Source organism: Carassius auratus, unplaced genomic scaffold (genome assembly GCF_003368295.1).
Source record: "Carassius auratus strain Wakin unplaced genomic scaffold, ASM336829v1 scaf_tig00025274, whole genome shotgun sequence".
NCBI classification, from domain to species: domain Eukaryota; kingdom Metazoa; phylum Chordata; class Actinopteri; order Cypriniformes; family Cyprinidae; genus Carassius; species Carassius auratus.
The window spans coordinates 31,808-48,023 of NW_020525407.1; the positions used below are offsets into that span (position 1 = coordinate 31,808).

Below are 16,216 nucleotides of genomic sequence, written 5' to 3' on the forward strand. Positions count from 1 at the left end.
AGTATTAAATAATGTGAAAAAATATAATTTGATGAGATTGTATATAAACAAATGAACAAATATTTATTTTTAAAATTTGTATATTCTTTTTCTATTCTATCTAATTTTTCTTTTTATTTATTAATCCGTCTACTGCAGTAGACCTCTCCGAAGTTTTGTCACAGCACATAGGCTACATATTATTGCTCTTCTGTTGGTTTTGATTGCTTCTGTTGTCTTCATTTTTAAGTCGCTTTGGATAAATGACTAAATGTAAATGTAAATTAAATTAATATACATTAATGTATAATAAATTGTACATTAAATAAATGTTGAACATCATCTGATTTTTATTCATTCCGATATTTAATTATTAATTATTAATTATTATTAGTATTACATTTATAAAAAACATATACATACATTTAACAGTCAAATTTGGACAAACTTGATTGCATTTATAGTATGTTTCCCATGGTTTTAAAAACTTTTGTTCTGAAGGCGTAAATGCTTAGAAGAAGTGATATAGTCTATCTATAAACAAAATGGGTTGATTGTGTGTGCGCTCTGATGGAGTTATCCCAGATCTATAAAGTCTTAGGATGAAAGGCCCACCTGTGTCAAATGTGGCCTTTGACCTCTTTCTATCTTTTTTCCAGCTGGTGTAAATTCAAAGGGGAGACTCCAAACAGTCTCTGCTCTGTTTGGTGTCTTATGGAGGCATGGTGAATCTTAGACCTTTGGGGATGAAGCTTTCGATGGGATGCTGAGCTTTGGTGGATCCACTCCAGTGATTCTGATGTAGCACCAGACCTAGTCAGCAGGAGACACTCATGCTCAACATTACTGCAACTTCAATTATTCAACCATCAAGCATACTTGTACTTTTCAAACATACATGTTCAGTTTCTTTATGGAAGGCCTTGTACTGTTACCACAAGTTGTCCTTGCATTTCTCTCTCTTTCTCTAGAGTTTAGTATGAAACAGTATTAAAACATGTTGCAACCACTGATCTTTAATAGAAAACATATATAGATCAGTGGTCTAGCTCCCAACTCGTCATATATTGACGCTTGGTCAGGACCCCTTGGCCTCAAGGTATTAGCGTTTTATATGAATGTATACTTTCATTGGAGCATGTAACCCCACCCCTACCCTAAACCTACCCACTTCTGGACAATATAAAACATGTAACAGCTAGGCAAATAAAAGTACAGTCACAGGTATTTATTGCAAAACCCAACCATAAACAAGCAGTATAAAAGCATTACAAACATGTTGTGTTGCATTCCAAGTCTTCTGAAGCCATACGATAACTTAATGCGAAGACAGTAAACCATAAGGTTTTAATTGCTTTAAATGGCCCCGCTCCGTTAACGTGCTCACATCACATCTCATTCAAAAAGATACTCCCGTAGCATGACACAATCGGTCACTATGGGTCTCTTATTTAAAGCAATGGAGGAGCCTGCATGAAAAATTATGCTAAAGGGGTGCACTGTGCATGAAAAAAAGCGACGCCAAAGTGTCAAGACCAAGCATCAATATGTGACAAACACCTTCACTTACTGAGATCTGCATCTGTAACTGCATCCCAGTGTGGCAACTATCCCCAGTCTCCTTTTTCCATAGCCATGCATCCTTACTCGTTCACTGAAGAAATTAACTATACCCAATTAAACACAAATACACATGTACAAACCCAGCAGGTCCCATTCAGCTCCCATATACAGTTTGAAATTGTTCTCAAACCTCTGATTTACACACACACACACACACACACACTGTTACTCTTACTCACTTACTGAACTGCTGCTATTCTATGTCAGACTGTGTGACTCATAGAGAAGTGGATGAGGTATTTATGGGTGAAAGGCCAAAGTGTGTGCGAGTGCACATTTTCTGGCTGGTATTATAACTCAGTGTTTGGGAATGACAACAGCTGCAGCAGAAGGGTGTTAAAGAAGAAAAAACTAAAATCTGAGCAAGAAATAGAGAGTAAATGATGGAGTGCGTGTTTGGAGAGAGGAGTTTAAAAAGAGTGGCATAGAGGACAGAACAGTTTTAAAGCAGAGAAAGTGTGTGACACAGGGTAAGGTTCGTGTGTGTTTGGGTAAAATGAACTCCAGATGTGATGTGGTCTCAGCTCAGACCAGGTGTTAGAGCAGAATTGGAGGTTTTAGAGGGCAGAGAGAACGTCAAAGAGGAGAAAAATCTTACAAAACAATTAGAGATGAGGTAGTGTGCGTGATTATATGTGTGTTTCTTTCTTCCTAACAGAGTCCTCAGAATGATTTACTGAATCTCTGTGACACAGGGAGCACGGTTACTGATAGAGCATGAAAATCAATTCAGGACGAAGGAGAACAACAGAGATGCAGAAAAAAGAAGTCCAGGGAAAAAAAAACAGATGTCAGAATGAAAGGGCCAATTGGCATGAAAGAAATCAGACAGACATACAGCAAAATCACATTCTGTAGGCAGCGGTTAACAGTCAGCAGATGTTGATGTTGGTGTGTGTGATTATGGACTGTGGTCTAAAGGTAAAGCAATCACTGCAATCGGGGCTAATTTAAAGCTGAAAAGAGACTACTCTTGATACCCAAGAGAAGTGGATTGGATTTTCCACTCATTTAAACCTAGCATGAAATGTTGTTTTAAAGTTTTTTCCTTATACCTGTTTACTAAAAAGGACCTGTAATTATTTTTAAATTGACTTATCGGTTTGCACTTTATTTTACAGTACTTGTACTTATATGTACTTATGGTGTACTTATAGTGTATTTATCTAAGAAAGTTCTGGTAATACAAGGTAACTACATAGGTTAGGGTTAGGTTTAGGGGTAGGTTCAGGGTTAGTACTTAGATATTACATAATTACTATAATAAGTACATGGTAAGTGCTACTGACTTATCTTACTTATGCATTTAACTTGCAAAGCCAGAAATATAAAGTGAATGGATGGATCATACAAAACCTGCAATACATTTTAAAATACTGTATTACAGTAATGAACATCTAATTACAAAAAGAATAATACAAATACATTTTATTTTGTATTTTTTTTTAAATCACCTTTATGTTGCACTTTTAACAATACAGATTTTGTCAAAGCAACTGTACAGCATTAAATAGGAAGATAGTGTGTCAACAATGCAAAAAGGCAGTTCATCATTGAACTAAGTGATGTCATTGTCCAATTCAGTGAAGTTAAAATAGTATTTGTTTTAGTTTTTTTTTTTTTTTTACATTTGTAGGTGTCCAGGTAAAAAAACCGAATAATCAAATGTAAATAGCATTGCATAGTCTTTACTGTATAAATTAAATAAAGATACATTTTTGTTAAGTAATTCAGTAAAGGGCAGTGAGTGGTTTTCTCCCATTTCATTTCTTGGATTAACATTAAGGACCCTGACAGCAGATAGTAAATTGCCCTGTCACTTTAAGAGATAATACATCAAATAATACACATTCCATTTCTTTCACTTAAGACATAACCGACCATTTTTTCGAGGAGACCATTTTTTATGTTTTTGTCGTTTCAAGAGCAAGAAGAGATAAAACCAATGATGTATTTTATTTATATATATATATATATATATATATGTTATGTTCTATAATATATCATATATAGGTCAGTGGAAAAAACTCAGCTTTACCTGGCAAGGTGTATAAGTTCGTTCAGGCACGGGAGGAAGCGAAGATGATCTCGGTTTGTGCACGTGTGTTTGTGTGCATCTCTGTAACAGACTGCCTTACATTGGGCCGTCTCTCAAGCTAATGCACATATTAGAAACAGCAGGAGAAAGCATAGGCCAGAGCCTACACACACAGACACACAGACACAGACACACAGACACACACACAGACACACACACACACAGAGAGAGAGAGAGAGTGAGAGAGTGAGAGAGAGAGAGAGAGAGAGAGAGAGAGAGAGCGAGATAGTGAGAGAGCACATTTGTTTTCCATTATCTGGCATACAGAGAACCATCTGTACAAATCAATAAAGGAAAATAATCCTGTCTGTCTATCAATCTTTCTCATTTACAAAACAGCAAAAACTCACCCTAATGCTTGGATCTCTTAGACTAAACATGGATCACAGACTCCATTCCAGATGCCATAATACATAAGCCAGTAAGAAACCAGTTTTAGTTCTTATTTCCCTTTATTGAAATCCACATAAAAAACACACCAACATTGTCCTTTTGGACATGTAAACAAAAAAATCATTACAGTTCTGTATATTTTCTTTTTTTTTTTTTTTATATAAAATGGAAGGAAATTTTTTAATTCTAAATTTTATCAACAGAAAATCTTTGGGATTAGTGTTTAAGAAAAGTCTTTAAAAAACAAATTCATGCTTTTGAATACTAGTCAGACAAGCAGATATTCCAATTAATTAAACATCGGTATAAATCTAATAGCAAACATTCAGTTGTAAAATCAGCAGTGCAGTTCCTTCATTTATTAGTCCCAGCTGTCTTTCTATGGACGACAGCAACAATCTAATTCAAAGATTCTGTCAAACTCTCTGTTGTTCGGATATGCTTTTCAGTGTTCCACTACATTTTTTAATTTGATTGTGCCATAACAATGCTATGGAGTACATTACAAGTGTCATAAGAGCACAAGTGGCTCATCTCATTGGGATTGCCTATATTTGGTTCAGAAAACAGCCTCTGTAAGGTGTGTAACCTGTAAAATATGGTTTCTCCTCGAGGTAGGATGTGTTGAGCTCATATGTGTTGATGGAATATGTCCCACAATGATGATGTCAAAGGTCAAGGACCTTGAACCCAGGAGACAATGATGACACACAGGCTCAAAACGCCAACAAACAGACCAATCACCATCAGCAAAACAGCCTAGAATGAAAAGAGAAACTTGGAAAAATTGCATTTGGAAAGAAACATAAAGAAAGCAAATAATAAACATATGCAGCGAAAAACAAACAAACATGTAATTCATTGTTCCACTCAGACATACACTACTGTTCAAAGGTTTGGGCTAGGTAAAAAAATAATAATAAAATTAAATTAATAATTTTATTCCACAAGATTGCATTAAATTGATCATAAATTATAGTAAAAACATTAATAAAGGTTACAAATCATTAAAAAAAAATTATATTCTTTAAACTTTGTATTACTTACAGAATCCTGAATTTTTTGTTATTTTTAATCATGGCTACCACAAAAATATTAAAGTGTTTTTTAAACATTGATAATTCAAAAATGTTACTTGAGCACCAATTATTAATCAGCATATTAGAATGGATTGTATGACACTGAACTCTATTTTAAAATATATTTCTAATAGAAAACTATCATTTTAAATTGTAATAATATTTCACAATATCACTGTTTTGACATATATATATATATATATATATATATATATATATATATATATATATATATATATATATATATATTATTTTATTTTTTCAAATAAATGCAGCATTGGTGACAGCTTCTTTCAAAAACATAAAAAAAAAAAAATTCTTACTGACCGCACTTTGAACAGTAGCGTATAAAAAAGTAAAGAAAGTCTCTCAAAATTAGCTGTGCTGCAAAGGAAGTCACATATGTGTTAATGAATATATGTAAGACTTTAGATACCCCTGCTGAACTGAGAGATTTCACTGGCTCAGCGCTGATTCTCAAATAAAACATCCCAGGATACACAAACAGTAAACATGTGGAGGTCGTAGAACCTGGAATCACACAAGAAAAGGTATGCAGACACACACATAAACATGCTGAGCACTGAACTTAACAGTAAAGCACACACAGTGCATACGGGCACACACTCACCCACCACACCAAAGACATTCCTAATGTCAGGGACGAAAATAGCGAGCAGCAGCACAAAAGTGAGGATAAAAAAACAGGAAAGTACATGAGAGAGCCAGGAGAACTCCCTGTCTCCTCTGCATAACATCAACACCGCTTTACGTGCCTGAGAGAAAGAAAAAGAGAATGTTTTCTGAATTTCTTATTTAATAGTTCACAGTCTGGCATTTGACTTACTGGGAAGTGAATGAGCGGCACGGTGAGCAGAACGGCCAATAAAATTGCAAGACGAACTGATATCACCACAACATCCCGTGGTAGGTAGGTGTCGTATCCTTTCAACAGCTCTGATTCCACATTTGCTGTGAATAAAGAAGGTTTCATCAGATCAATCCATTTATCTTCCTCATTTACAGACATCATTTAATCAAAAAAGATGGAGAATGAACTGAACCAGTAAAGAACATATTCTACATTGAGACTTTCATGAGTTCAGATGCTCTAATCCGAAACACCTCAAGCAGCCAATCATGCGCTGTATTTCTACTGGATTAGTGAAGTGAAGTGAAGTGACATTCAGCCAAGTATGGTGACCCATACTCAGAATTCGTGCTCTGCATTTAACCCATCCAAAGTGCACACACACAGAGCAGTGAACCCACCCCCAGAGCAGTTGGCAGCCATTTATGCTGCGGCGCCCGGGGAGCAGTTGGGGGTTCGGTGCCTTGCTCAAGGGCACCTAAGTCGTGGTATTGCCAGCCCAAGATTCAAACCCACAACCCCCAGGGTTGGGAGTCAAACTCTCTAACCACTAGGCCACGACTTTCATACTAATAAGTATACACTAATTGCCCTAAACTTTAAAACATTACACATTATGCAAGAAAAAAAAAAAAGTAGTTTCCTGCACCATGTTTCAGTGGCAGTGTGCCTAATCTTTAGCACCACGGCAATATCAAAAAAATTATTTTTAATAAACCTGCAGTCTAAACTGAATATGATGAGATAAAGAGAGAAAAAAAAGATATATATTTTTGTATCTCCTTGTCACTCAAATTGACCAAATTAATGTTACAACTAAATGAAAGTGACAATGCTTTAGCAACTAGCTCAAATAAAATAAGCTAAAGTTCTATTTTTACATTTTATTTCAGTTAATGTTTATTTTATTTCAAGTTATGACTTTTTTCTTTTGGTTTTTAGTTTTAGTCTTAGCATTTTGCTTCCAACTCCTTTGTGACACTAAAAAAATGGTAGGTCACGTCAAGTGGGATTGTGTAGCTTAAGCAACGTTCTTACTATAGAAGGTGAGGTATCCAAACAGGGCAGAGATCAGATACACAACAAAACTAAGAGAGATGCTGACATTCGCCACATTCTGCATTCTCTGCTTTGTGGGTCTGGAAAACATACATAAACGTACAATTAGGCAATAACAGTATATAATTAGGCAGTAACTATACATGTGGCAGATGCATAGAAAGAACTGCAATGAGTGAACTAACCTGTGTAACTCACAGTAAATGGGTAAAACTGCTGTATGGCACAAGAAGGAGAAAGCCATTGTTGGGACAGCATAAGCACTCTGAAATGCGCACACACACACACACACACACACACAGTCATTTCTCACCCTCCTGATGTGTAATGCTATAATATTACAACTAATATTTGGGTTTCTAATAGTCCTGCAAAGCGATCTTTAAATCAAAACACTCTCCTTTCTAAACAAAACTCACACTCACCTTAAGAGAGAACACAAACAACTGTGGGGTGCATTCAGAGGTATTTAAGCTCTAGAGATAAAAAATTAACGTAATGTGAATATGAAAATTAGAATCAAATCAGGACAGCAACAGAATGAAAAAAAAACTCTCTCTGATATCACATTATCTGTAGCTGAACATCGGCACACCGTTTAAGGAAATAAAGGCTTTGACTTCTGGCTCAAGCAGTCAAATTCCACTTCCCTTATTATAACAATGCTACATCCTGTTTCTGATTGACTATCTGAGAGTATTGATTTACTGTATATAATTTAGTCTTTACCAGGTTCACAGTAGCGTTAACTGGCAGCGGGCAGGGAATGGACCATTTTTTCACCACCACCTGTGAGAGAGATTAAAACATCAACATAGGAAAGATACAGATAGAGAGAGAGAGAGAGAGAGAGAGAGATTGAGAACAACTCACCACTACAGTGAAGAACAACATGAAGAAGAATGCGAGACTGCTGGTGTATCCCAAGAAACCTGAGGAGGAGATAGAAACAAGTGATGCACACTCTCTCGCACATGTACAGAATAATAATTATAATAAAAAAAAACCTCTGATGACACTCACCAATCTTAGGAAGTAGAGCCAGTGGCAGCACTACAATTACAGTCACTAAGATCAATAGTGCAACACCATTCTCAAACCACTTTCTAAGAGGGACAGAAAATAAAATGCTTGGCAAAATGGCACATAGTGAAGGATGTACACACCTTTTAAAGTTCTAGGGTCATTAAGATTTTTTGTTTTAATGTTTTAGTCCACTATGCTCACAAATGCTGCATTTATTTATTAATTTATTATTTAAAAACAAAGTAAAACAGTAATATTATTATATATTATTCTAATTTAAAATAACAGTTTTTATTTTAATATATTTCATATATTTATATCTTTTATGTATTTCTTTCCTGAATTATCAGCAGCCATTACCACAGTCTTCAGTGTCACATGATCCTTCATAAATCATTCTAATATGCTGATTTGCTGCTTAAGAAACGTTTCTTATCGAAACTATTTTTGCAAAAAATGTGAGAGACTTTTTCAGGATGTTTTGATTAATAAAAAAATCAAACCAACAGCATTTATTTGAAATAAAATATATGGTAAAAAAAGAATATCTTTAATGTCACTTTTGGTCAATTAAATGCACCCTTGTTAGATAAAATGAATAATTTCTTTAAAAAAAAAAAAAATCTTACTGAGCTCATACTTGAGTGCTTTAAACCCATGGATGTGTAAATCACAAAGCACTTATCTGCTTCCCAAATCAACCCTTCAAACATTGCAATGCTGGAAATCCCCACATCTAAAGTCAGAAATTCCTCCTCAGATTCTCTCTCATTGTCCAAGTACTCCTGAATCAGTGCTCACTTTCTTATATTAATAAGAGAGATAAAACTGAGACTGATCTGATCCTCATATTCAGATATATTTACTTCCAGCACCTCATTGTAGACAAACGTCTTGTTAAGGGTTTAATTTCTTTTATTGTTTTTAGAATATAAAAAGCACAAATTTAAAGGAAAAATGCACAATTTTAAATTATAATTACATTATATTATAATGATAAATACATTATAATATCTTTTTTATTGCATTTTATTTTATTTATTCTTTTTTCTCTATTTTCTGTTCAAAACTTTGGGATCAGTATGATTTTTTTTTTAAATTACTACTTTTATTATATTATTTATATTCACATTGTTGCAAAAAAAAATCTATTTAAAACAAATGCTGTTCTTTGAACTTTCAATTTATTAAAGAATCTTGAAAAAAAAAATGTATCATGGTTTCCACAAAAATATGGAAAAAGAAGTAACGTGAATGTGTTGTCTGAACTGGGAGACTGAATCTTGGACAGGCTGGTATGTATGAGAGAGATCTCGAGTTGATCTCCTGTGGTTCTCTCTTAACAACAGGGAGGTACTAGACAGCCTAGATGATCCGCTTGAAGAAATGAAGATAAATTACTCCAGTGAAAGAAAACTTTGTTTTACAGTAAATTACTAAAGTTTCAAGCATTTATACTGTGGCCACTTTGTGATTTCTTTCTCCTCCCAGAGAAATGCAGTAGTGATGTTTGTTTGTGCCTGGGTGTGGTCACAGTAAATGTGCTGGTAAAGAGGATCTTGGGAAGGTATGACTCTCGTTGGGTGGAACATATGCGTGATATTTACGTGAATGGACCTGTAATGCAATCCAGATGTGTGGGGACGGGGCACAGTCGAACCACTGCTCAGTACAGTGGCTAGTAAAATAATGACCATTAAATTCTTTACTCTGTAATACTTGCTCTTTTCTCTGTTTCTGAAACTTCTTCAAAGATAGAGAAGTGAGAGAAGTTTTCTGCCAGTCAGTGAATGACCTGGTGTGAAAGTGTCCCTTTCTATCTCTCTCTCTGTATCATGTTTCTATTTTGACTTATAATCAATTCAGATGTAAAGCATTTCAAAGCATTTCAAACCATATGTAATACCATTCCATTTTGGGGATGGTAAGATTTTTAAATCCCTTGTGAATTTATGTAAAAACATAAATATTGTCAAATAGAATATAAGGCGTGTATGGAACGCTGTTTCGTTGAGAAACTACTTTGTCTGGCTTTCCAAAAGAAAATACGAAGAAAAAAGAACTTTTGAAATATTTAAGTTTTTTTATGCAATGAATCTAGAATATAAGAAAGTTTGGTTTTTTGAATTAAATTACAAAAAGTAAAGAACTTTTAAATAATATTCAATTTTTTTGAGATGCACCTGTATATATTTATTTCTATTTGATTATATTTTAAAATGTAACTTATTTCTGTGATGGCATAGGCAGTCTTCAGTGTCACATGGTCATTCAGAAATCATTCTAATATTTATTTACCCAGAAGTCTCTGTGCTCATGAAGCCAGTGACTGCAGCAGGCATTTCAGACTTCAAGATGAACAAGTAGGTGGACATGGCTAGAGAAAGAGAACAACTACACATTATACACACACACACACACACACACACACTAAAACACCCCATGATGCAAGCATGCACATCAATCTATTCAGAAAAACTAAACCATGCCACAAACAGAGACTCATAGCTTATTTAAAAACAGCACAGTGTTGATGTCAACATTTTAACCTAACAAACAGCCACACACAGATGATTAATGGGAGGTTGATGGCTTGTATTCGGATTGCAAACCTGACTGCAGCCAAACACTTGCGCTTACACAAACACACAGCTGCTGCCATTCTATAGACAGTGTGAAAGTGAGATGGATTTAATGTTAAGTTAGAGTAATGGTAAACAAAATTCTGTTTTACTGCTACTAAACACCAGATAACCCACAGATACTCACTACAGTTCACAGTGAGTAGTGAGCAGCGTTCAGAATAAGACAGAAAGAGACTTGTTATTTTTCACACCATTCTTAAAGGGATAGTTCACCCAAAAATGAAAATTATGCAAGCTGTTAACTTTTTTAATGTGGCTGACACTCCCTCTGAGTTAAAACAAACCAATATCCCGGAGTAATTCATGTACTCAGACAGTACACTGAATGATTCATTCGCGAACCGGATATCACTAAACTGCAATGTTTTGAACTCGCTCACAACAGACCCAGAAGAGAAGACAATGCTGAATAAAGTCATAGTTTTTGCTATTTTTGGACCAAAATGTATTTTCAATGCTTCAAAAAATTCTAACTCACCCTCTGATGTCACATGGACTACTTTGAAGGTGAGTTATTAATGACAATTTTCATTTTTTCGGTGAACTAACCCTTTAAGTATAGCTTTTGTTCACGGACTAACCTGCTATGCTAAGTACTTTGGCAATACAAAATAAAAGTAATATATCCTCCCATTAAAACATGTTCAAACTGAAAGAGAGCAAAAGAGAAATAGAGAGGAAAAATTAAGGGAATCCCATGATGTAATTCTGAGTTCAGAGTTTAAAGGTTAAATTTATGACTTTAACCACATAAACAGTTTAATACAAGTGAAAGAGAAAATCTCACCTCCAATGTTCTGAATGAGAATAGTACAGGCCACCAGAATCTGCACAAAACAAGTGAAAATATATTTTATAGGAGTAACAAGGCACATTTTACTTCTGTGGTGAATTCAATTATGATGAGTACACAGATAAAGACACAGTTATTTATTCATAGAACAAAATGAAACACTGAAGTACATAATTCCTCATTCAGATTAAATTATATATATATATATATATATATATATATATATATATATATATATATATATATATATCAGCTAGGTATTAGATGTGCAATCTTAACCAACTTTGCCAGGTCTGTTGAAGGCTCTCTCTCCAAGAGCTTCATAAGAGTTGACACCTAAAACACATAAACATATGCAACCATTTCAATGTTTATAAACTGCCAACACCACCACCGTTTATTTCTCACCTGATGTAACGTATACTGGACTGTAGCTTTTATTTTAGAGTAACTACGATACAATTACAGTTTCTTTTTTATATTTCAAGCAACATACAGGTTTTTTTTTTTATGGTTTACTTTTACTATAATAAGTTATTATTGGTAAGGAGTTATATTTACAGAGGTAAACAGGAGTAAACAGTAAAGAAGAGGTCAAAAGTGAGAGATATTACCGGTCTTGTCACAGAGGAGCAGCAAGAGATGGACAGAATAAGCAGCCAAACTGGAGACCACCAGCAACAGAATACTGTGAGAGAAACACACGCAAGGTTCCTCTATTGAGAAGTCCTTCATTTCTATCATTTCCATTTTTTTTTTTTTTTTGCATAGCTCTGTTTATGTCATTGTAAGTGCCTTACTGGAACTGCAATTTTTGCTTAAAAAAACTTGAGGGGCACATCATAAAATGTTCTGTTGTAATCAATTATGCCACAAATGTTGTCAACACAGCTGAATCCTGTGTTGTACCTGAATCCAATGATGCCCGTATTGGCCATAGCATAGGAGAGACCCAGGATGCCACTACCCATGATAGCATTCATCAGGTTAAAGGCAGAAGACCAGAAGGATGCACCTCTAGCTTGAACACCCTGTGAGGAAGATAAACAGACCAGGAATTAGGCATGACAGTGGAGCAAACTGAGACAAAATAGATCCTAGGTGTTATGCAAGCCACAAACCATGCAAAACGTAATTACTGAATGCTTACGCACCAAGTAACTAGGAGCAAAGAGGGAAGTGAAATCTTTGCAAAGACAAAATAAAACTGCATAAGATCAGCACATGATGATGAGAAAATGATTATAAAGCATGAAGCAGCAAATGGCATATTACACATACTCTGTCCATTTCCACAGAAAACATGAGAGCACAGTTTAATGGTTTTACAGCAACATTCAACATAACTTGTAAATACTAAATGTTAGTACATCTGGATTTACTCTAATGTACATTAATTTACTTCGACAAGTCTAACATTTATTTTCTTTTATGTCCCTGTAAATCACTTTGTAAATATTGTTTTGTGTATATACTTTGTAAATGTTGTGCACTTAGTCTTAATACAGAAACAGACAGAGTCTTTTAATGGAATTTTACACCATTTTAAAAAATGAATTAAAAAAAAGAATGATAATAGAGTTAATACATAACCTGGAAACACAACCAGAACAAAGTAATTTTTAATATATAATTATGTCCACAAAAATCAAAACATTTAATATAATAAATAATAAATACATAAAATATAATACAAATATAATACATTTTGACAAGTCACGATTAATAATATTTTTTTTCTTTAAGTCTAATTTTGCTATCATTGTTTTTTTTTATTTCGTTTCATAATGTTGACTTTAGGTCATAACTTACTTTTATGCTATAATAATATACAAATGCATGTAATGTTTAAAACTTTGTGCGTGTGGGACAAAAAAATGACAAACTTTCGTTTAATGACACTTTTTTTTCTTTTTCTTTTTTATATGAATGTTATCAGGAAAACAGGTTGTGGTTTACCTGTGCTTCCAACAGCGGTCTGCTCTCATCTCCGATGGGCTCATACTCGCTCCCCGTCTGCACGCTGTAGTTTGCGCCGTTTTTCAACATGTTCCGCCGTTTAGTTTACCGTTCTGCACTAACCAGAAGCCCGCTGCTCGCTAGCGGAGTCGTCAGTTCATGTACACGGCTCTCATAGCACCGGCTTCAGAAAGACTCGAGCAAACATAAACATCGCTATTCACGTGATTATAAAAGACGGTCACATGTCCATTAATGTCACACGTCACAGACAAATCACCACAGCAGAAATCTCGGTCGCTTAGAAATGACGTAGTGTAAAGCGTGTTCGTATGGCTGCCGGCTGGAGAGGGTGATCTGTGACAGTTTATTTTGTTTTTATTATAAAACTAAAAGTTTTGAGTGTGGTTAATAACACGGTTTAAGCTCTGTGGCTAAACTATCTTGTAGTTCATTATCAAGTGTAGATAAAAGTCTGTTGCTGAAATTGTGCATTTATATAATTTTTTGTGTATAATTCACGAAAACGTGGTAAATTATTATTTTTTGTCTCATCACACCCTTTTGTAAAAGGCATGACTTTATCTCTCTCACACTTTGACCAACAGATCTGCCAGACTTGTGTTCCTGTTCCAGAAACATCACAGTTGTATCTCTCAGTCTCAGAATTTCAACCAATTTGTAAGAATTTCCCTCCAGTTCTCCTTTGTTGTCCATTCTCAGAAAGCCATGACTGGCCATCCGCAGACTGATTTGGGGCTCTACAAGCCCCCTCAGACAGTCCGGGGCATGACAGAACTGGACCGCGCAGCTTTCAGTCAAACAGTCAGTGTTCCTGCCATACGGATACCAACCCAAGTTCTCAACAAAGTGGTCAAGGGTTTGAAGAAAGTGGCACTACAGAGGCCAGGACTCAAACGGGTTGTCGAGGACCACAGTGAAGATGGAAATACATACAGTAGTAAAGGAGAACATCGGCTGCTGCTTTTGGACCCAAACAACATTACATATGCAGATTCATTTGGCAGCGAGGAGGCAGAAGCTCTGAAAGCATATGGGGTGCCTCAGGAGATCCATAAGTACCAACTGAAACTCACCTATGAGAACCTTAAGAGTGAAGAGATACTGCGAGCTGTACTTCCTGAAGGACAGGATGTAACATCAGGATTTAGTAGAGTGGGCCACATCGCCCACATGAACCTGAGAGACCACCAGCTCCCCTACAGAAAACTAATTGGTGAGAAGAGATCACAAATTTAAACTTAAAGAGACACCCACAAATTCTGCCATTATTTACGCACCTAAGTGCAGTTCCAAACCTGTATGCGTGTTCTTCTTCAACTTATTTCAGTTAGTTGGCAAGGCAACATTTCTAATTTTCATTTAGTTCTTCATCTAATATTTACATTTTATTTTATGTCAGCTTTATTTCAAGTAACAAAGTATTTTAAATAGTTTCAGGTTTAGTTATCAATAATAACCCTGGTTTGGAATGACTTAAATGATGACAGTTTTTACTTTTTGGTGAGCTACCCTTTATGTTTGACTCTTTTTCAATGGATTTTTGTTCCAGGTCAAGTAATCATAGATAAGAACCCCGGCATTACGTGTGTGGTCAACAAGACCAACACCATTGATTCCACTTACAGGAACTTCCAAATGGAGGTTTTGGCAGGAGAGAGTAACATGGTGGCAAAAGTGGGTTCATCTTAAATAGCGAATCACCATATTCAGTTACATCAGTCAGTAATGTTCCTTTTTTCCTCTCTCAGGTACGCGAGAATGGCGTATTGTACGAGTTTGATTTCTCTCTGGTGTACTGGAACCCTCGACTAAGCACTGAACACGAGCGTATCGTTTCCCTTCTTCAGCGTGGTGATACCGTAGTGGATGTTTTCGCCGGGGTCGGTCCATTCGCGATCCCAGCAGCCCGTCGAGGCTGCGAGGTCCTCGCTAACGACTTGAACCCGGAGTCCTTCCGTTGGCTCCAGCACAATGCTAAACTCAACAAGGTTGACCGAAAAATAACATCATTTAACATGGATGGACGAGACTTCATCCGAGGACCTGTACAGGAGCGCCTGCCTGCTCTAATGAAGGGATCACAAAAGATTCATGTGGTGATGAACCTTCCCGCACTGGCTCTAGAGTTCCTTGATGCTTTCAGAGGTCTGCTGGGCCCAGAGCCAGACCAGAGTCTTTCCTGTCTGGACGACAACCTGCCACAGGTGCATTGCTACGGGTTCTCCAAAGAAGATGACACTCAGAGGGATGTAGTGGAGCGGGCCGAGGCGAGTTTAAAGATTTCCCTGCAAGGACAGTGTCCTGTGCACCTGGTGAGGAATGTGGCACCCAATAAGGAGATGATGTGTGTGAGTTTTACCTTACCGAGAGGGGTCCTGTACAGCACACACACTCAAAACAGAGGTAAGATACTCTCACACCCACTAGTGTCATTTAGCAGCAGTATTAAAACATGAAATAAAACCTATACACCACACTGTAGTAATGAAGGCAGGTCATTTCAGTTAAAATGTGTCTCTCTTTCTCCATAGATATTTCAGAGGAGCCATGTCCTAAGAAACAGAAGTGTGAGGATCTGACAGACTGAATTCACTCTGTGGTTGAATGTTAATATGTTTTAGTTTTTTGTTCTTTTAATTTTTTTAAATAAATTATCATTCAATGTGG

General features: G+C 35.9%; 2 protein-coding genes across 3 annotated transcripts; one reads left to right on the plus strand and one right to left on the minus strand.

Annotated features, from left to right (window-relative positions):
- Window positions 1-4,130: 4,130 nt before the first annotated feature.
- Window positions 4,131-13,754, minus strand: LOC113078319 (probable sodium-coupled neutral amino acid transporter 6). The gene is made up of 16 exons (XM_026250637.1): window positions 13,526-13,754; window positions 12,476-12,597; window positions 12,181-12,254; window positions 11,850-11,902; window positions 11,561-11,600; window positions 10,427-10,505; window positions 8,126-8,208; window positions 7,976-8,034; window positions 7,832-7,891; window positions 7,528-7,578; window positions 7,288-7,367; window positions 7,082-7,182; window positions 6,020-6,144; window positions 5,804-5,948; window positions 5,609-5,703; window positions 4,131-4,852 (listed from the first exon to the last, which is right to left on the minus strand). Exons 1-16 carry the CDS (start codon window positions 13,613-13,615, stop codon window positions 4,769-4,771), a joined length of 1,341 nt encoding a protein of 446 aa, XP_026106422.1. The 5' UTR covers window positions 13,616-13,754; the 3' UTR covers window positions 4,131-4,768.
- A 47-nt stretch (window positions 13,755-13,801) lies between these two features.
- LOC113078318 (tRNA (guanine(37)-N1)-methyltransferase) lies at window positions 13,802-16,215 on the plus strand. 2 transcript variants are annotated; one of them, XM_026250635.1, is made up of 5 exons: window positions 13,802-13,877; window positions 14,134-14,762; window positions 15,099-15,223; window positions 15,298-15,952; window positions 16,081-16,215. In XM_026250635.1, the coding sequence occupies exons 1-5, from the start codon at window positions 13,858-13,860 to the stop codon at window positions 16,134-16,136; spliced, it is 1,485 nt and encodes a 494-aa protein (XP_026106420.1). In that variant the 5' UTR covers window positions 13,802-13,857; the 3' UTR covers window positions 16,137-16,215. The 2 variants fall into 2 exon arrangements, with proteins under 2 accessions (XP_026106420.1, XP_026106421.1); XM_026250636.1 differs by having other exon boundaries at window positions 13,835-14,056.
- The last annotated feature ends 1 nt before the right edge of the window (window position 16,216 follows it).

Excerpts from the sequence above, each read along its gene's own strand:
- LOC113078318 (XM_026250635.1), top strand. The coding sequence starts at position 13,858 with ATGGCTGCCGGCTGGAGAGG. Across the intron at positions 14,763-15,098 it reads CCCCTACAGAAAACTAATTG|GTCAAGTAATCATAGATAAG; the intron begins GTGAGAAGAGAT and ends TTTTTGTTCCAG. Across the intron at positions 15,953-16,080 it reads CACACACACTCAAAACAGAG|ATATTTCAGAGGAGCCATGT; the intron begins GTAAGATACTCT and ends CTTTCTCCATAG.
- LOC113078319 (XM_026250637.1), bottom strand. The coding sequence starts at position 13,615 with ATGTTGAAAAACGGCGCAAACTACAGCGTGCAGACGGGGAGCGAGTAT. Across the intron at positions 12,598-13,525 it reads GACCGCTGTTGGAAGCACAG|GGTGTTCAAGCTAGAGGTGC; the intron begins GTAAACCACAAC and ends TCTTCCTCACAG. Across the intron at positions 7,183-7,287 it reads ATTTACTGTGAGTTACACAG|ACCCACAAAGCAGAGAATGC; the intron begins GTTAGTTCACTC and ends TATGTTTTCCAG.